Source organism: Colias croceus, chromosome 12, assembly GCF_905220415.1.
Source record: "Colias croceus chromosome 12, ilColCroc2.1".
Classification (NCBI taxonomy): Eukaryota; Metazoa; Arthropoda; class Insecta; order Lepidoptera; family Pieridae; genus Colias; species Colias croceus.
Window position 1 is genome coordinate 7,134,990 of NC_059548.1, and position 21,984 is coordinate 7,156,973.

Genomic DNA, 21,984 nt, shown 5'->3' on the forward strand with positions numbered 1-21,984 from the left:
GTATGATATTTACCATCTTTCCATTGAAATACACTGTCGATATTGTATCCAACGCCTTTCCACATTGCCATGTCTCTGGGGTAGTCTAATTCAACACGTCCGATGTCTTCATCAAACCTGAAATAATTGATAAATAGGATTAAGTACCAGAATTTAAAACTGTAAAATATTAAATAATTAATAAAGTTAGGTATTAGGTATACTTACTTCCAATACATAGAACCACTGTAAAAATATGTTTTTCCATTATGTCCCCAAACCATAGCAGCATCTAACTTCTCCAAACTTTCTGGTAAACCAAGCTGAACTAATTTCTTGGGATATCCTGGCATTAGATATTGCGAGTCGAATAGGTACAATTCCTTACCTAATGATAAAAATAAAAGAAGAATTAAAATTGATGAAAAGATGAAAGCATCTAAGTATTTAAATTATATGTAATGTCTAAAAGCTTGAATGTCTTGATATCATAGAAGCTTAATTATTTACTTACCAACAAATATTGCGATCTTTCGGTCCGGTCTTTCATAAACAGCATCAACATGAGTTAAGTTCTTTGGAAGGACGGACCACATTCGCGAAATTTCTATCGGATATCCAGGATATCTTCCATTTGCACCGATTCTCCAGTGATACTAAAAGGGACGATTAAAATATAAGTTCAAATAAATTATAAATGCAAACAATTTTACGAATAGTTAAAAATACTCACTCTATTTTTAAATATAAACAGTTCTCCTCGAATCAAACTAACGGCATCGTAGCTGGTATCACATGTGTCAGGTTTATCAGATGGAGGAGGTTTTGTAGTGGTAGTTTTCACAGGATAATATGGTTTCTTTTTAGGGTGATCTTGAGCAGGATCAGTGGGATAGTTTGGACGAGGATGTGTTGGGTATTCTGGCCTTACATGGGGATAACGAGGTCTGTACGTTGTAGCATGCGTCGTAGTTTCTGTACGTGGGTAATGGTTGTGAGTCCTTCTAGGATGTTCTTCAGTATTGTTGTGCCTACGATCCGGGTAGTGCGGCCTCTCTGGGTACGAGGGATTTGATCTATCTGGGTAGTTGGGACGCTCGGGATAGTATGGATATCTACTTGGAGGACGGGGATATTGGGGTGTGTACGGCCGATGGTTCGGATGTCTTTCAGGATGGTGATGGTAGATATATGGGCGCCTTGTCGTCGTTGTTGTAGTAGTAGTTGTTGTTGTTGACGTCGTAGTTGGCGGTGGAGTTTCCACTGGACGGTAATAAGGAATCTTTGCCCATGTCCGCTTGACCTTGGGGCCTGAAATAAAATTGGAACGTAAAGTAAAGATTAAGGAGATCACTATGATAAACATTTATATTGTGGTTTGGTTTTGTTAAACTTACCGTACATTTGCTGTATACCATTGCGGTCATCTTCTGGTAAAACGAAATTAGGCTGGATACCTTGGTACCATGGAAACATTAGAGCGCCTTTAACAGAGCTGTGACTGAGGCCAAGCGAATGTCCAAATTCATGAGCGGCAACAGCAAACAACGAGGTACCTGGCAAAATATTGTTTTTGTTAAATATTAGCTTTAGTAAATTGTATTTATAATTTTTAAAACGTTATCGTAATTATAATTTAAACATCTTAAAGTACCTAATGTTTAGATTTTCGACCATCAATATCGATTTCTTCTATATAGGTATGTAACTATACAAGTAGGTAGATAGGTAGGTAAGCAGCAACCACGCCTAGCCATTTGCATGTCAAACCGTAGCTGACCGCGACATGCTCATTTCCGAACATCGAACTTTGCACGGAAAAACTACTTTTGACAGTTAATTAACTAACTAGCACTATACTCCATAGATACAAACTGAACAACCAGCTGACATTTGTTTCCGTACATTTTTTATATCATACTAGTGGTCCGCCCCGGCTTCGCTCGTGGTACATATTTCGCAATAAAAAGTAGCCTATGTCCTTTCTCGGGTATCAGAATATCCTCATACCAAATTTCATGCAAATTGGTTCAATAGTTTAGGCGTGATTGAGTAACAGACAGACAGACAGAGTTACTTTCGCATTTACAATATTAAAGTATGGATATTCATTTGAAACATTGTTATACACAAGAAATTAAACGTTAAACTTAATACCGAAACTGAACTAAAATCCTTTTACGTAAGCAGGTATTGATAACAGGAAATATCAATATTGTTTTACTAACAAACACGATTATGGTAGGGTTTCAATTAGTGTGTATTAGCTGTTTACAGAGCTTAGGGAACACGTGTGCATCGATTTAAGCTGTGCACATGTATAGGATTATCGGGAATATAACTGAGAATAGGCCGTTTTTCAACATACGTGTTTATCTTTATACCTACAATATTATTACCATGCAAATAAATTATTTTTGATAGTCAGTAATCAGTTTCGTTTCTAAAACAATTTAAAACTTTAGTAATGATCATATTGGTCATTTTCATTTTACCTAGAAAGTAACAGCCTAACAATTTAATTATATCAAAGCTCAGACTACCAAAAGAATTTCTGTTCATAATGAAAGTTACGCAAATTCACCTGAAAAACGGGCACATTTGATAGATTATATTTCCTACCTTCTTCGTCGTCATTTTTGGGTTGCAGTAACCACAGTTCCTCGTCATCGAAGTGTGCATCTCCTCCGCGCCCTGTTCCAGGAAAAAACGCATGCGCAAGAATTGAGCCGCGTCCATCGAATGGATATGCGTCGTCATGGAAACGTCTGTAAAAAAAATTATATAGTTTAAATTTCATAGAAACCAATTCAAATACAATTTTGTATTTTTAATACAATATTTTGTTATTATTTATTAGGTGTATAAAGTTAATTACTAAAATCTAATACATAGACTTATAATGAGAATAGTTGGTCTAGAGTAATATATTCATTCCGCAACAAACAAGTGTGGACGAGCGTAGGTACAGAGCAATCAAACTTGCCTCCCCGGGGTTTTGACTGACACTAACCACCTAATCATTTTTGCCGTGACAAAACAACGAAAGACCTCGTTCTACGTTATGAATATTTTGTAGGGATATTGCTAGTGTTACCTATTGATTTTTGTGACTATGATAGATTGAGTAGGTACAATTTTGTAATTAAGGTGCTACATGTACTCCTGAGCATTGGAAGAATTGCTAAATGTATCGAAGAGCAAAATATTGTGACATAATTTATTAAATAAATTGATTTCATTATACCTATTAACAGCGCGAGCTTTCGTAAAATATTAAAATATTACGCTCGGGAATGTTTTAAATTGTTTTCAACGTTGTGTGTGATACATTCGTTTCTCCAAAAACGTTAAAATGAGGAAGTCCCGCGTTGACATAGGCCATCAAATATAATGGTTTCGAAATGGAAAGTTTCCGAATCGGGGATGATTTATTACGCTCTACTTCAATTGCCGATGAGAAGCGCTTGTATAATACCCAAATGGTTTAATACGCATATCAAATGTTTTACTGTAGATCTATTATATTAAATATTTATGATTATTAATAATAATCTAATATAATTAATAATATTAGATTTTTATGATTAACTAGCTGTTCCGCCCGGTTTCACCCGCATTGCGCGGCTCCTATTGGTCGTAGCGTGATGATATAGCCTTAAATGGGCTATCTAACACCGAAAGAATTTTAATTATATAAAACATTAAATAGGACCAGTAGTTCTTGAGATTAGCGCGTTCAAACAAACAAACTCTTCAGCTTAATAGTATTAGTATAGATTAATTTAATAAATTAAATATGCCCAAGAATAAAAAAAGCTTTAAGAAAATAAATAAAGCTGCCCAGAAAGCTGCTACTTGGATACTTACAGTATACTATGTAGTAATCATGAAGTAGAGTGATAAGTATCTTTATTAAAGTTATTCTAAAATTATAACATATACCTACTTTACAATATGTAAATATTTATCAATTGGATATGAAATGAATAAATGTTTTAAACAACGTTTAAAACGATAAAGATATTAGGTTCACATTGAGTAATTGCATGCATGCCATTTGCAAGTTTGAGAACGCAGTTAGCTTGCATATATGCCTTATTACTTGAGTAATATTACATTTATGAGAGCAGTAAATCTTGTAGATACATTGAGCAGTGCTGTGCTTTCTGTGTTCACTGTTAAATGTTCATTGGAGCGAATAAACTCAAGGAGGTTAACAACTAATGTGGAAATTATGGGTGAACGACTATGGAATTAATGAGAATGGTTTTTAATTAACTTATAAAAGGTTTTATGCTTTGTTAACAATTTTATTATTATGGTGGCTTTTATTACATTTCATTAAGTTGTTCTTTTTACGAACGGGTGTTGTTCTTTTTTTATCAATGTTGGGGGGTCGCGAATATGAACATTTACATCAAGTACCTATAGTTGTAAAATGATGTATCTATTATCATAAAATTATACAAATTGTATATAAGTAATAGAAAAATGCTTCTGTGTCTGTATGAATAAATAAGGTAATCAGTGTAACTATTGTGTTGTATAAGGTATTAAATAATCGGTAGTTAAAAACCTATAACGCCTATAAAAGTTGGTACTGCAAGTTTGCAACGACGCAATATGGCGGTCGCAATATTTCCTCGTTTGTGGTTTTTGTTGACGGTACTTTCTCATATCGTCGTCAACGGTGATCTAATAAGGGAAACTTTGCCCGCCGCTCATTCCACATGCAACTCTCGACTCTAGTTCACGATGTTGTTACTTTTCGTAATATTTTTAAGTTTTACTTACTTGAAATAACATTTGATTAAGGCAGAGTTGGAATCTCCAAATTTCGTATGTTGAAAGGAATTTTAACTATAGAACTTTTAATGTTAAGATAGCTTTCGTAGCAGTGCTACGATATTCTACGAAGTTACGAATTACATTAGAGAGAGGTTGAGAATGTAATTAACTTAAAAAAAAAAAATAAACAAAAATTAAATTAAAGAATATGAACCTCAAGAAGACGCCATAAATTAATTTCCATCAACGCAAAGCCTGATCCTTTTATAAAGCTCTATCGATAACAAGCGTAGGCACCATTACTTTTTTGTAATCATTTTCAAGTAAGATGTTTCCTTTCGAGAAAGTTCTCACGACGCAATTTGCCGTTTGTAGGACTATTAGATCAATAGCAAAGTGAGTTTGGCAAGTCACGTCGGTACTGTGAAAGTGAATCGTGAAGGTAAAGCTGCAGGTTGAAAAAGAAACGATCGACTAAGGTAGTGTTTGCTAACCATTGTTATATTCAAAGGAGTTTTTCAAGGTTCATTGGAAGTATATTGTAAATCTCTCTGAACATATAGATAATATAATGATTGTGCTATTATTTTATTTTGTAACAATAAAACGCCGTAAACGTTGAAGTGAAAGTGTTTTATTATGCTTGTTATGTAAGAATTATAATCACTTGTATTGGAAAATTAATTAAATAAGTGTTATACTTGTATTGTTGTTAAAAAAACCATTTTGTGCCTTGGATGATATGATAATTGTTTCATTTAGTTAGATATATGTTTACAGCATAACTTTTGAATTCAAGATGAAATGTGTAGATTTTTTCTTAACGTCGCTACGTTATATTGTCCGTAGCTTATTGTGATGCCTCGCACGAGATCTCGCAAATCCCCTTAAAATGGATAGGACGTGTCTCCAAATCCGTGCTTGATTATTATTTATTATCAGCGCAATAAATCAAGAAGCGAATTTAAGACTGCTTTAAGATGTTTTGTATTAATTCTTACACGACTTATGGAATGTGTTTTTCATTCAATGTATTTCGACTACTAGCAGAAGTAAATAACTATTGTTAGGCGTCAAGGGTGTCACCAATGCTTAGAAATAAGGTATAATGTGTATGATAATTGAAAAGCATCATTAAAAGACTTACTTAGCGAACGACACCACTATGTCCGCGTCGTCTGAGTTGACCTCCGTGAAGGTGAGTCTCGACGCCTGCTCCCACACGTCCAAGGCCCGTGCCAGCACGCTCCTGGTGCCGTGCGGGTCCAGCTGGGAGGGGCGCCGACTTTGAGATAAACTGTGGACAAAGATAGGTGTTCAATATTTTGTTATATTCTACAACTAGGTATTCTTTATGATTTCTATTCATAAAATTAATTAAATGTATTGCGCAGATTTCATAACCAATTTATAAGTAAGTTTGCCTAAGGTTTTCCTATAAAGAGTGAATGAGTAGATTACGTTTATTAAGACCAAAAAAAATCATCCTCACTTATATAACACCAGAGGTGAAATGTAAATTAAAATTCCTAGTCGCTTTAATAGAAAGCAAAGCTTATGTATACTTTATTGGCAGTATTTAGGCAGAAATTGTTCGTAATAGAATAATCTCATTGCACACCATTTTGTCGACTCAGACGTGTTTAACGCAGGCTGCGCTTATTACATTGGATTTATGCGTTGTCATGTCCAGAAAGCGACTTCATTAGTCCTGCACGCAATTTTAATCAGAGAACTAACACAATTACTAATCTCAATTACATTAATTATTCATGTATTGTTAAGTTTATGCTATCAATAAAACGGGTTATGTCTACAATCGTTCATTTTAACAACGCGAAATTTAAAGATAAATCAACAAATGTTTATAAATATTACTATAACTTATTTAAACAAACTGAAAATTGATTCAGTTGAATAATTTCAAATAGAAAATTTTTTAAATGCATACAATAACAAAATGCGACACTCTTTTCAGAATTAATATGAAGTTCATTTTCGCGTGACACGTTTTGTCGTATAAAATATCGTTTTCGCAGGTAATTAAAACTAACCAACATGGACTCTGACCGTTGCTGCTGTTAATTATTATTTCAATAACGTTATTAGGGGTCACAGGGGAAATATGGGACAGTCTATGTACGATACTGAATTTTCATTTGTTTCAGTATAATTTTAAGTGATGTTTAAATATGTAATCGAGTCATATAATTAAATATTTTGGTATCAGGGTACAGTTGATGAAAACCGCTCTAAAATTATTGCCATTACAACATGGTCCGTTATTTTGCACTATAACAGACAAGTTGTTAATTGCACCCCTTTGATGAAATTTGCAACCGCATTTTCAACTCAATGTTTTAATGTCACGCGGAAACAATGGATGTGGGTAAATGCAGAATAAGTTATGGTTCATTTTAATTTGGCACATTAATCTTTATACACAAAAAGGCCAATGAACCTAAATTTAGATCTATGTTCAGTATAAAGATAGTGTTAATAACTTAATAACTTGGTATATAAACAAGTAACTAGTAGAGTTTATATTACCTAATTGTAAAATGAAAAATTATAAGTTGGAAGTTGGAACTACATAATAACAACAGTAAGAAACGAAAGAATGTAAGAAAATAGGTATTTCAAAACAAAATTGCCTCCTTGTATTGTTTGCGAAAAACAAAAGTCTTTCTACTTGAAAACGTGAGTAACCCTTAAAGTTAGCGAGTGGTTTCGAGGGACTTCCTGGCACGTTATGGCGATTTCGAGTTATGGGTAAACAGAAGCCTTCAGTTTCCAACTTAAAGGGTGAATGTTGAAACACGTGATCAACGCAGGAGTGGGTTAGAGCACGTGCCCACGTGACGCAAGTGACGGCAAGTTTCTGACGGCTACCTTGTCGCTAAGCGACTCACAGTTATCGAGAAATTACAAATTAACGTAGTTCTTGATTGACTTCTCTCGATTGACGCAGAGCTCAATATAGACTTTAATGATGGAAACGCTAACAAAGTTTGTTATTAAGAAAAAGGTAAAGGGGGTTTTTACATTCAAATGTTTATGTTGAAATAAAGATTTTGAATAACGTTCTTTGGCACACAAAATGTCTATATTAGGATCGTTTATTACACACTATGCTGATTTATTGGTTATAAACTCACACAATGCGTATTCGATAATAACAGTGAAATGTTTCCGAATAATTTGGTAGAAGCGGACGGGCCCACGTTTATTGCACGAAATAATAAAACATGCGACATGACGACACAGCGACGACGTCTTCACGACGAAACGGACATAATCTCGTTACGATGTCATAACAAAGAGATTTGTAAGCATGAACTTTATGGTCTGTGTCCAACGAGCTAAAATTTAATTTTCTGAAATAATCTGTCAGCGTGCCATTAAAATTACTCGTCCGTACTCTCCGCCCTACACCGAGTTACATTTTATGTAGCGCCCAAGATGTTCAAACTTAAAAGTGGAGGAATAACACGAATAAAATATTATTTTATTTCTTACGTTAATTTGACGAGAGGAGAAAAGCGCCGAAGTATTGTATTTTACCACTTCTATACACGAGTAAGATTTTTTCATTATGACAATTCATTTCACGATCGAAAAGGGGAATTAGCATAAAAATAATAAAATGTCAGCGGGATGTAGTCCCCTGTGGCGTGCTAGGAACCTCCCGATACCAATCGCCTGTCAAAACGAATGTCAACCTCATGGACGTATGGACGTGCTATCTCATTTCGCGTAGGAATTGAAATGAGGTGATTGAAAATATCGATCGATGAGTATACAGAAAGAATAGACAGAAGATAGATAGAATTAAAACATGAAAATTGGTTACATAATTTTCGAAACTTAATATTATAATTTATCAAATATTTTATATCGGATAGAATTGATCAATAAATCATATGCATATCACTATTAGTTTTTGGGTGCATATCTTAAAGTAGTAACACGAGGGCTATAACCATTGACTGCACCAAATTATACGTATGTAAGAGTATTTCATTGAAATCCTCGTCTCCCACCGCGACGCTGCACTCGCCTCGCGCCGTATATTGTAGATAAGCGACGTGGCAATAGGCATTGATGTGCACTGGGGACTCAATAGTAGTCTATCTTTCGATTCTTTGATGGAGAAAGGGATTTAATGCAACTCTTTCAATGAAGGATACGCTGCTCTCCAGACGATACCTCGATTTGAAATTATACTAATTTTCCATACGATGAATGATACTTCTTTGAATGTAATATGTCTGGCGGATGGACGAATAAGGTCTATCATTTAAATTACTTCAAGTATGAAACAGAAATGATCAATTAGTTATTATAAATATATATTATCTGAGGAAACATAATTTTGAAGTGATTTTTTTTTTATAATGAATGTACTTGAAATTTATTGCCACATACATTTAGTATACTTACCTACATGTGAAATTGAGCTAGAGTCGAGCAAAGGACAGGCAACAATGAAACGTGAAGGTGTCAGATCCTAATTGCCCTTTATCGACATGTTTCACTAATAGCTCCTTTGAATGTAGGCGGCCGAAGACCCCAGATGCTTCATGGAATTTATCGAATTTTCTTGAAATACGGTACGATATCTTTATTTACCTAGCTACGTTACCTTTACTTTGATGTCAGGTATATTTTAATAAAACTATTTTTTATCTATGTTATTCGAAAGTAAGGATTAGAAATATATTATTTTTTCAACTACCAATGGTAACATAATATTAAAGCGCAAATTTTTCTTTTTAGGCCGACACCAGAACATATGAATTGGAGATATATGACGAGTTTATACGTCTGGTCCAACGCTGGAAGGTAGAATTAAGCCGAGAGTAACTTTGTTATGACGTTAATAGCTTATTACCGCTCGCTCGCTACGTACGGACATTTTCCGCCATGGAATTGTTGCAAAATTGAAACGATATTAATTCAGTAACACGATTGCATTGGCGATCAGAGCTAGCACTTTTTGATATTCATAACCGTATCGTGACTGCGGTTCTGATTCGTGTCCAATATCGCAAAATATCAGTATTATAACAATGAAATGAAGCTGCGGTTCTGTACTGAATACAAGACAAACAGCGAATTTACGTGCCATTAAAAAAACAATGAAACCGCATGCTGTTTATTCGTAATTTTAAACAGTCGGTCATTTTGCGTTGATTTATATTTAATACGTTTCAATAAGCAATATTATTAAGTTGAATTATGTATGTAGTGCAGTGTTTATCGATACAGATGTTTATTTTTATTGTGAATATATTATGAACTGTAGTTCTGGTGTATAAAGTATAATGATTTCGTTTAAATTAAAATATAGAAATGTGGCTTGGAAAGGCGAGTAATAACTTTTTAAATTAAAGTAGCGACGACGACGAGTGCAATATAAGTGGATATAGATAAGTTTCAAATGGTTATAGTCTTACATGAAGCATCGTGAGGATCTAGTTAAAGACACGGGTAGTTAGAACTTTTATATGAGTTGGCTAAACTGAAAGAGATATAATTGGAAACCTGAGGCGTCTGCTGTGAGAAGGGCGTGGCTGTGTAGAGCGGTAAAGATGAAAGAGTAAATTAATTTATCAATAATAATTTATTTATTTCATTATGATCTTATGCTTGTAAAATAAATGAGATTTACATTCCAATTGTTATTTATAACTTATGAATATTACTCTACAGTTAAGTATGACAATATTAAGAAGAGTGAGCTAGTAGTGTCATGGATGCTTAAGCTATTTGCTTCTTCATTTTCGCTGGTCATAAATTTGCAAAATTACTGTGAAAATATGCGGTTGGAACATCCCCAACTAGTCTTTACTTAAGACGCTCTTTTGTCGACAACATAGCTATTTAGAGAAAATTGTCGCATTACTTATATTTTTATTTTGTATAATATTTACTTCAGTCATTTTAAGAATAATAGTTCTTTTTTTCGCTAACTACTGTTAAATAAAATATGTACATCCCACTATTTGTATCATAATAATGCTATCTCTTAATTCAGGAAAGGTTTTTCATGATAGTTAAAATATTAGTCAGACACAATATTTTATGATCTTTAATGATAATAAATTATATAGAGTTTTTATGTATCTACAAGAAACTAACATTGAATTTTTTATAAGTTAAACTAAAGTAATAATTTATAAAAAAAAATCTAATTCATAGACTTAGTAGCAGTTAAAAATTATATATTTCTAAATAGACTCTTAACATTGTCTGTTCGTTGTTTATTCATCCCATTACCCTATCCACTAAGTCAATGTTACTGTTTGATGTGACCGCTGATGCAGCCAGAGTGCGGAGTGTCAGTTTATTTTTACAGCTCCTTCGACATCCAGCGCTAAAAGCGTTTGTCTTGAATTGTTAAAGTGCCAATTCAAGTTTTAGAGCAAAGGGCGCAACGCAGAACGTGTCTAGTAACAAAGTTTTGTCTCAGAAAAGAACTTTCGTAGACTGCCATTTTCTATTCATTACTTTTAAGTTTTGTTGCACGATTGAGCTTAGAAATGTTTTTTTTTTAGTTTTGGAAAACATTCGTGTAAACTTTAAGAGAGTAAAGAAGATATTTGTATAAGATTGAGAAGAATTTCTAGTAATACACGTTGGAGACAATTTGTTTTATAAATGAAATGAGATGAAATAAGCACACTAATCAGTATTCAAATGGCGTGAAGGCGGTCGATAGGTCGGAAATGACAAACCGATTAAGTCGTAGGTCTCTGCTTCCGCGCCCCGAGATATATCCGGCGGATTCAGGTGAAATAGCTTCCCGTGTCACTCTCGACGCATCGCAACAATGTCCAAGTAGGCCGATCAATTAGATTCAAGAACCGATGAAAAATACCCCCCACCGTCTACACTGAGTTTTAGCTCGCTTCATTAGAATTGAAATTCCCACGGTTCATTAGGATTCCCCGGAATTCTCGACGTTCATTAGAAATACTCTGGCGAAGTGGACCCGGGACGTAAATAAGTGATTAACGCAGTTGGGATTGTTTTCAGGGGCGCGCCGGTGCCAGCGCTGCAAGTCCGGGTAAACTCTTGATACATTTAAAATGAGTCTCGCTGCTCGCGTCACTAATTTTTCATGATTTTACTTATGCTTGAGACAGTTTTTACCTCCTTTTATAACGTATTTTTGTAAAATATTACGGAAGCCCGTTTATTAATATCCGTTTTTATCGTCGTTCGGTTGTCGGCGAGTTGAAAGCGTTGATCGTAGTTACTGGCACTTTTAAGCTGAATTTTATTACATTCCCTTGAAAGGAGGTAAACGTAATCCGCGTGGTACATCTATGCAAAATATGAAAGGTATATTTCAATATCGTCGCCGTCACCTCGAAGTGATTTTTCTTACTTTTTACACTAACTTATACATTTTCTTGAGATTAATTTTAGGTAATAAATCAAGCTTAGGAGCTGTTTTGTATACAAAGTTTGTAGGTGGATTTACGTTGAAATGATAGTGCTTTATTTTTGTAACCAGCAGAAAATTTTTTGTTCAGTTATAGACGTACCTATTCTTTTATTAATGTTTAATGTTAAAAAATAGTTAATCAAAAATATTGATATCAACAATTTATCGATAGAATTACGTTTGTATTTTTAAATTATTGTCTATGATATATAAACATAATAGAATACTGCATAGACATTAGACTGTTATGTTTTTTACAACACGACTTGCAAGTTTATAATACATAACGTTAATAATTTCCTCATTGAAGTAACTGCATTCTTTCCAAGTTACAGTTGCTCGTTAATTCAGCTATAAAGAATCAGTCCGTAAATCAAATCTGAACGTCACAAGATAGAACGACTTCTAGAACTTTGAACTTTTATATTTTTATTGCGGGCAGCGATACGATAATCCTGTTTTTACAATTTTCCAGTTCGTTCTAAGCTGGTGTTACGTAAAGGAGTATTATCTCGAGTGCAGGGTGCAAAGCTCTGGAGGACACTGCTCCGGGGTGCTTGCCCGCAAGCTCTTTGTTCTTTGGCTCTTTTACTGTCCTAATATTTTACTACTGCCCTGATTGTTCTGCATGTATTGCAGCATTTTTTAATATTAAATGATGCAATAGTTGCGAACGTTTTAGAACGCAGTACTATTGGTACCATCTCAATTAGAACCGGGCATTAGCTTTAGTTTTTAAAAGTAAAGTTTTTATTTTGTTAAGATTTAAAACAATTGTTGTTCACAACTTCATTTCCCAAATAAGATTTTTGAAAGAAGATTCAATAAACAAATGTTGTAATTCAATTATTTTTTATGAAATCTTCATGAAAGGTCAACGTTTGAACTAGGAGTGGTAGAGTTCAATCCAGAGGTCGCCGCAACGTCGGTACTCGGTCGTAGTCCCTCAGATGTAGTGCTATTGTTATGTGATATTATGCATTTGATATTATCTTGCTCTTTTATTTGTGATACGAATCGTCTACCCTGAATGTTATTTTTCAATTTACATTTCATATAACTTCACTGCTTCTACTTTATTTGCACAAATCACATACTATATTGCATCTTTCTCGATATGGGTTTATGTAGATTGTTTTGTAGTATAAGAAGCATTCAACCTGTAACGTTTAACTAAAATTTATCCTCATTTAACTTAAAACCATTCAATTCTGGAATGAAAATGTATGAAATGACCGAAGAATATTGTTTTAGGGTACTTCGTTTTTAACACGTATTCGTTAAGTTTTTCAGTTTGTAGGCGCCTGCTCAGCGATGTTATTTAAATTAAGTCCCACGTTTCAAAGCGAACCTCATTTGCGTTTACAAAAGTGCAGATCATATTTTTTCTTCAGTGTGTTCGAATTGAAAGCGGTGTAATATTCTTTTTTGTCTAGAAACGTGCGCCGCGCGAGGCACAAAGCCGCTCAGTTTTATATTCGATGCTTCACTCACGTGGAAAGGGAAGAAAAGAAATGTTAATTAAGAGCCACTGAGCAAAATTGATATCATCGAGAGCGGGCCTCGGAAGTATTGTGAGCGAAGTGCAACTTCAACGCTGGGCTTCATTTGAAAGTGATTAATTTTGTAACACATTTGTCCTTTTTTGTCCTTTTGACCTTTTCACATTTTCACAACATAATGATAGATTTATTAATTATAAAATGAAGCTATTATTATAATCCTGATTGCTTGTAGCTGTAATTTATTGCCTGAGGGATTTTACCAACATTTTAATTTAGATAAAATTTGTTTGGAATAATTATGTGAAGCTAACGTGCAAATTATTCAATATACTGATAATGATGTGCCATGGGTCGGATACATCTCCACGAGTAGCCAAACGAGCATGATATTATGTACAACTCATTTACACACAACATGGTTGGCATATTTAGGCAGTGGACCGCGAGCGGCGAGCCACGGACGCAGTATTTGGCAGGGTCAGCGCTAACACACAGCCGGTTCTCTAAACTAAACAACTCGTAAAAGTGTAAAAGTCGTAACGATAGCGGTAGAGAGCCGCCTAATATGAGCGGCGGCTGGAGCCGAGCCAGTAGCGCTCATTATCAGATGGGACATTCCGCGCAACCCCTTCGTTTTACGATTGGTCTCTAATTACAACGGTGCTCAAGGCGGCACGTTTTTTTGGTTCATATGAGTTCCGGATGGTATACATTGCCAAATAGATATTATATTTATCGGCCGCCAAACCGATTATGCATTTGGAATGCAACATATCGGTCGGTTCAGTAACAATTATATGCTTGAGGCGAGGGATGAAAAAGTCTCGGGAATTTTGTCGAGAGTCGCAATAACGCCGTGTTCTGGTTTACGAGAGGATGCTGATAAAGCCTGGGCTAAGCGAACTGCGGGTCGCCTTACGACGTGTCGCCAATTTATGGTGTGCGATAAGCAGTTTGTTTAGCCTTAAACTACGAAGAGTTGCGAATGCAAAATCCCAAAATGGTTAATATTTTTCTTGTGAATAAATTTTCTTATAAACGAAACATCAGGAGAGTAAAACAATTTCATTAAATAAATAGCAATTTCTCTTATCGGTTCTTATTTTGCTAATACTTATGCATTTACGACCAATCGAAACTACGGATTTAGTTTCAATTGGTGACGCAATATTGCTCCGATAGGAGTGCACGGGATTACGGTCTAGATGAATTCTCCTGTAGACTGGTATTTCGGTCTAACCATAGTATGTATAACACATTCAAGATGCTGGTTTGTATCCAATCGGCAGCGGAATAACTGGAATTACATGGAATCGATCGATGAATATTAGTATGCCACGCTTGTTCGCCACTGGAATGAGTTGGCATCACGTAGATTGATGTCCTTGCCACGTCAAAATGCAAATAGCACGAATACAATATTCCATCAAAAACTTGAAATGAAAAACATTTGTGTTTCTTCATTATTAATATACTACTTCGGATAGTTGCGTATTTAATGCCGATAAGAAAATGTAGGTATATTAATATGTCGCTTGTTTTACACAAATGATCGAGTGGGTATTACATCAATATTATAAACCTATTTCAGAGGAAATCGCGCGATAAAAGATGGGGTCTTTTTGTTGGTAATTCAAAATATAGAGCGTGACGAGCATAGAGTATGCGGGAGTAAATATAGGGCATAATCCATCGAGATATATGTACTATCTCGATGGCATAATCCAGCTATATTGATGTAGGGACAAGATATGATTTCGAGTATTGCGTAATTTGAGGTGCTTAATTTATTTACAATGTTATTATTACATGTGAGGACTTCATAAACGTTATGATATCTTTAATAATGTTTGCTCGAAGAAGTTTTATAGTTCAAAGCATTAAATTAATGTATAATTTAAAGGCGTGGTGTCCTGTCGCACTACAGGGTTTCGGGCAGCCCCTCACTGGGGACCGTCAACTCAATCTTGCCCCATTACGCGCGACAAATTGGAAAAATATTCAATTACACCACGCTTGCTATTGGATTATATCTAGGCAAATTACAATTTCGCTTTGGGGAAGTCACATTGCTTTAAGTAACTAAAACGCCGCGGGAGTCAATTAATTTACGTATGAGTTATCGTGGATTTTATCAATTTGTTCATTTAGTTTATAAATAAGATCTAGGAACACAAAATTACAATCATCAAAGTAGGTACGTTAGGTCGGGTAAGGAGAAGATAATCGTTAATCTTCGAACTGAAAAACTTTGTCGTTTATACTGCACATAAATATTTGTGGCTAAAGATAAACGTGTTTACCGAATAAAATATAAAATATAATTATCCTGTATCGTTTTAAATAACTTTGCAGTTTTCTTATATAAAGACATTTTAACACTTTATTTCAGCAGTCACTGTAAACTAAGATTTACGCTAACCCTATCCTTTTACTTAAGTAATATTGCTATAAACGGGTTCCAGCGTTGTTGCTCCCTCGGCGAACGTTGAGCTGACCGGTATTCTCAATTTATTCAGGGCATGCAGCGACATACGTTTTGTTACTAAGACTCTACGTTAAATCTAATTCTTGACAATTGCGCTTCAGCATGTTTTAAGAAGTTTAGATACTTTTCTTTTACAAGAAATACAATTTGAAGTCAAAGACAACGTGATATCCCGTAGCTAAATAATGTTTTTTACCAAAATGATACTGTTGCGAGTTCTGCGTACGCTTATCTCGATTTCAATTTGGAAATATTAATAACAATAACAATTGTAATAAACTATTATAAGTGTTCATTAAAATTAATGAAAACGTGAATTTGTGAGCCAAGATAAGAATAAATGTTTAAGGCGTTTGTAATATTGCTGTTTAGATGTCAAGTTATTCGAAGGAAAAATAATAGGTGATTTTAAATAGTAAAGCAAGTGAGCGTAAAAATGACTTAGCTGTACGAGTAATTGGCAATTAATCACCGGCGTTTTCTATTTCAGCAGGCGACCATCGCAGTCGTCGTTAACGAGATTGAGACTACCGTGTGTGCTAATAACTGGATATAACATTTAATAGCTAAGTAGCGGAAAATGTACTTGTTGGTTTAATAAAAACGTATTTATGACGTGTATTTATATTGTTGTCTATATGATATCTTTTAGAATAAATTAATAGGGATACTAGTAAGAGAGCGGTGACTTTAAGTAGGTTTACGACCTTGCAGGTAAAGATGAACCATAAAATAAACCAATTGGGTATTTAGAACGTGCGGAGTTGTTCACAAATCGGCGTTCCCTCGTCTCTCAGCACCCACTTTACACAGATCGCTATCTTTATAACGTAATTAAGCAAATTTCAAACTCGTCTCGCTCCATCTCCAAAATAATAAGAGTAAGAGCTTAGATAACCCGCGATTTAATGTAATTTCATGTTATTTTCCCATCTATACTTCTTAATTGAGAAATTCATCGCGGCGATATCATTTGACGTGTGATATTGAGTGCGATGTTCATTAAATTCTAGTAAATATAACGGCATATATTACAATAACTATTTAAGTAATCAAATCAAAACAATCGTATTATCTCTATAGTGCGTCCTGTGTAAAATCATTTTAAAAGAGAACAATAAACAAGACGCATGCTAACAAGCACTGATAAATATTATATTGACAGAATACGTAGAAAATGTATGAATGTTGGGAATAACAAATCATTAATAATAGGAATATCGACGTTCCACAACACGATTGACGTCAAACGCTGTTTAGAGATGTGTCCAGCGGACAAAACGATCTTTTGAAGTGATTTATATCGATGTATTGGTTTATTCCAAACTGTTCGGGCTGAGCGAAGTGGATTGCACGACACCTTTCAAATAAATTGTCTTGAGACCGGCGAGACGGTAAACAACTATACCTCATGCAGATTCAACTAAAGCACACCTTCTTTTCCTCAAGGACTCCTCGAATTGCTCTTACCTTATGCGAAAAGCGCTATTTCTGCCCTCTTTGTTTAATCTACAAAGTAGACTTGAATTACGTTGCGGTGGATTTATTGAAGCCAGCAGGAAAAACAAGTTACGTATTACCTTTCTATTACGAACAGGTGCAAGTTATTTCTCGAGGTAAAGCCGGGAATTCTTATGCATGTTATTAGTTGAGAAGGCTAATAATTTACCTTTCGCCGTGTTTGATTGGTTTTGTTTGTTCGAAACTGGAAAGCTTTGCAAAGTTGAATAATTAACACTTTGGAATGAGTGACACCCCTCGATCTGAGCAAACTAGTTGATTAATTACTGGATAGCAGAGTCGAGCAACAAAGCTCGATTGTCGGCAACAAAATTAAACCGCTAGCAACGAATATGCTTGAAATGTATTCAATATATGAGCTGCATCTGATAAACTTCTCTGAAATCGAATGCAACTTCTAGAAATATTTGCTAATTTCGCATTGTATTTAATTACAGTATAAAATTTACAAAACGTTACATGAATAACGTTTTGTAAATTTTATCTTATAATATAAAAATGAATCCCAAAATGTGTTGGTAAGCGCATAACTTTAGAACAGCTGAACCGATTTCTTTAATTCTTTTTTTATTATAATCCTTGAAGTACGAGGATGGTTCTTATATAGAGAAAACGTGAATATGTACCACGGGCGAAGCCGGGGCGGACCGCTAGTATTTAATAATAATAAACGACTGGGTCTAAATTTGATTGCAACAAATTGCATTTAATGGCTTCAATACGAAGATTTTTACTCTCTCACATAATAACCGAATCGTATTAAGGAAAATCTAATGAGTACATTAAGTGTTGAGCGGTTACGCCTATACCTACGACGTAGAGCCGTCTACCCGTATCTGTTAAGCTGCGTAGGCTTGTACTTGGCACCCGCTACGAATGTAGAGTTGCCAGCGGGCTCGATAAGCCATCGCTACTAATAGACAGATGGTAAGACAATGTGTATCTTAGAGCGAATTTATACAAACCCTATGTACTCTGTAATCGTTAAATAGTTTTCTATTTATACTTTTGAAAACGAAACTCATATTCTGTTTATTAGGTTTGTAATTCCCAACTAAATTAATGATAGTATAAAAACTATGGATATTTCGCCAATGATTTGTTGACACTGAGCTGGATTCTAGCTCTAGTTTAAAAATATTCTAGAACAATAGCAAATCTGTATATGCTATGTGAGGTCATTCAGTTGCAGCTATCAAGAGCATTCCGAATGCAAAGCGGCCAGGTGTGACGAGGAGATAATGGTGTCTTGACAATTGTGCATTTCATTGACCGATAACGACTCAGGATAATGTGGGATAGGTTTATATCGAATTGTGTGATGCATGCGCTTAAAGCTTCGCCATTTCAGTTATTGATTTATCATTTAGCATAAACAATCATTATCATGGTAATAATTCAATGTGATATACATTATTATAGATAGGGAGGCGAGGTAGCTAAATGGCGTAATTCAACGGCGTCGTCGAGACTTATCAAAATCGAAAGAGAAAATAATTTCGAAAAGAAAAGCTTCTATGGTAAAAACCATTTTAGCGGTGGGTTTGGCGTGTACGGATTTTCAAAAATGTAAAAAAAAACAGTTACTTGGGCATTCTCGAGCGCGTCAGATATTCATACTATGTATGCCCCAAGTGCCTCTGATAACAACGGTATACTAATCTGCCGGTTTGCGTAGGCATATAAATTCGTCAAAAATGCACAAAAAAAAAAATTTACTCGAGCGCGTCAGATTTTCGGAAGGGGTGTTAATTAGGCCCCAAGAAAGCTCCCCTTAAAAAAACTGACGATTACGGCATGACGATAAGTTACGATGAATTTTTGAAAATGCAGAAAAAAAAGTCCTTTTGAAATACTCGAGCGCGTCAGGTTTTCATAGGGGAGGTTTATCTAGGTATCCTGAAAGCATATTTTCTTAATCTGATAAAAATGTTGGTGGGTTCTCTTAAACTGACCGAAAAAGGTTTGTGGGTTTCTTTTTTTTAATCATCGTTATTTCATATCAATTTTTCTTACCACCCTCAGTTTTCGAGATATACTCAAAAAACCGGGAGTTTGAGTTTTTATGATGCTTCAAGTAAAAAAAAATTAAACTTTGGACAAAAATGAAAAGAGACCTTTTTTTGTAAAATAAAATTACCTTTTTTGTTTATTTAAACTTTTTTTTTTTGAAAAAGTAAAGTTCGCGACTTATATGCTGCAACGCGTTTTTCGGAAGACGAAATGGCTCATCCAGACTTCCGGTCATGCGGAAACCGGCAGATTTTGTGTTTTTAGTAAGTTTTAGATTGTATTCTTCAAAATAAAAATAAAAAAAATCGCGCTCGAGAATGCCGGGTTAACGTTTTTTTTTTACAAGTTCGCGACCCTATAACTCGGCGGCGTCAAGGACTTATGGTCAGATTAATTAAATTTAGTCTTAAAACACTAAAATCAATCCCCAATATCTTAATCTGACGCGCTCGAGTATTTCAGACTATCGATTTTTTTTTACTAATCTGATCGTCTATCCTAGGCGCGCGTCACTACATATAGAGCTAAATAGTGAAAAAGTTTGTTCTATTAGGTCTAAGGTATCTCTCATATCTTAAACTGCCACGCTCGAGTATTACAGAAAATTCCCCTCTTCGCCTCCCTATCTATTAGGTATTCTTAGATGATAGTTCGTTTCAAGATTTGATTGACTGGAACTGATGCACACGTGATAAATATAATAAGTAGTTGATAAAATTGACAATCCGACTTAATTATATACATAAACAAAATAGAAAGCAATAGCAAGACAATCCAAAAGAGTTAAATATTTTCATGAAAGTACATAAGTCTTTCAATTTCCGTTAGCAGGCAATGGAAGTTAAAAACGGAAACGCATCAGATCGACGGAAGCGAAGCGTGCTGTGTGCGTAGCTACGTTTATACAAACACTTTTACGTGAGCACTTTTGCAGGTAAAGCTTATATAGAAATAAGAAATATAATGTGTAAAAAATATACATTTTAAAATGCTAAAATACTGGAACAGGAGTTTTTTTCTTTTAAACTATATAATAAAAACATTAAAGAACTCAAGTTTTATTACAAACATGTTGTAGTTTGCTACTTCAAGATAAAATATTACATAACATGTTTTAAAGTGCCAAACAATAAATCTAACGATAAGACTAAGACAATTTGCTACAACGCAAAAAGTACAAGGATCCATTATGTGGATTTTCATATAATAGTTCATAAAAAGTACATGACAAATTGCGTCTCATACTATGGCCCCGCCCGTATCGTAAACGCCGAAATAGTTAGCCAATATCGAATAAATTACCTCGAGATCGGCGGCTGTTTTCTGTTCACTCGTGCTTCTATTTTAGATGCACGTGTTTTAAAAGGTATACATTTCAATATTTCTGCACGTTATCTTGTAACAGGTCTGGTTAATGATGTTCCCGCCAGCACCTATTATGCTTTACAAAATTGTACTACTAAAAAGTAGATGATTGATTCTGAAATTGTTCTGATATAACATGAAAATTAAGGTTACTAATTACGCACTACATAGCCTAATTAAACGTAATTGAATACACAGGTACATGTTACTAACTTACTATCCTTATATACATTTATACAGTGCGATGTAATGTATATGTTACTGTGAATGTCCGAAGATCAATGTATCTTGCGGTGCTTTGGTATACGTTAATATTCATCAAGTGAGGTGAATGCTCTGAATTATTTGAGCATATACACCTGTCAATACTAGCAGATTACCTAATAGATTTTGATAAATTAGTTAGTATTATTATAAAATAAATAATACATAGTTATAATGATTAAAAAGTGAAGATTTATTTTTCATTTAATTTTTTAAAAACAGGGAATCTCATATTACATATTTTTCAATCGTATCTTATTCGCTTGTGTTTTATCAAATGTATTTTTTTAACACGACATATTCACTGTAACGTATTCATAACAATATAAGTTCTCGATATATTTTTATAATTCCATAATACTTACAAAAGGTAAAATATCTTCTTATTGTAGTTCCCCAGACACGATCGCTCACTCAAGGAGGTTGTGATGGGCCGAGCACGAATGCACACATCACACCCAGGTTGAGTGAGTGACCGGAACCGAGATATCTTCAATATTCAATCTTCTCTTATAATCTTCAAAGTTTGAATTCTTCTTCGTCTTCTTGCGTAATTTATTTCTTCCACGATGCTTGCTTCTTAGAAGATAGAACAGTTTAAG

General features: G+C 34.6%; 1 protein-coding gene across 1 annotated transcript in view; it reads right to left on the minus strand.

Moving 5' to 3' along the window:
- The window catches only part of LOC123696002 (matrix metalloproteinase-2-like), a 117,601-nt gene that overhangs the window by 1,614 nt on the left and 94,003 nt on the right, over positions 1 to 21,984 (minus strand). Inside the window, exons 5-11 of the mRNA XM_045641977.1 lie at positions 5,918 to 6,067; positions 2,602 to 2,747; positions 1,377 to 1,535; positions 713 to 1,290; positions 494 to 635; positions 208 to 367; positions 14 to 117 (exon numbers count right to left, since the gene is read on the minus strand). Of these exons, the coding sequence (XP_045497933.1) occupies positions 14 to 117; positions 208 to 367; positions 494 to 635; positions 713 to 1,290; positions 1,377 to 1,535; positions 2,602 to 2,747; positions 5,918 to 6,067 (1,439 nt within the window). The remainder of the gene's footprint in view (positions 1 to 13; positions 118 to 207; positions 368 to 493; positions 636 to 712; positions 1,291 to 1,376; positions 1,536 to 2,601; positions 2,748 to 5,917; positions 6,068 to 21,984) is intronic.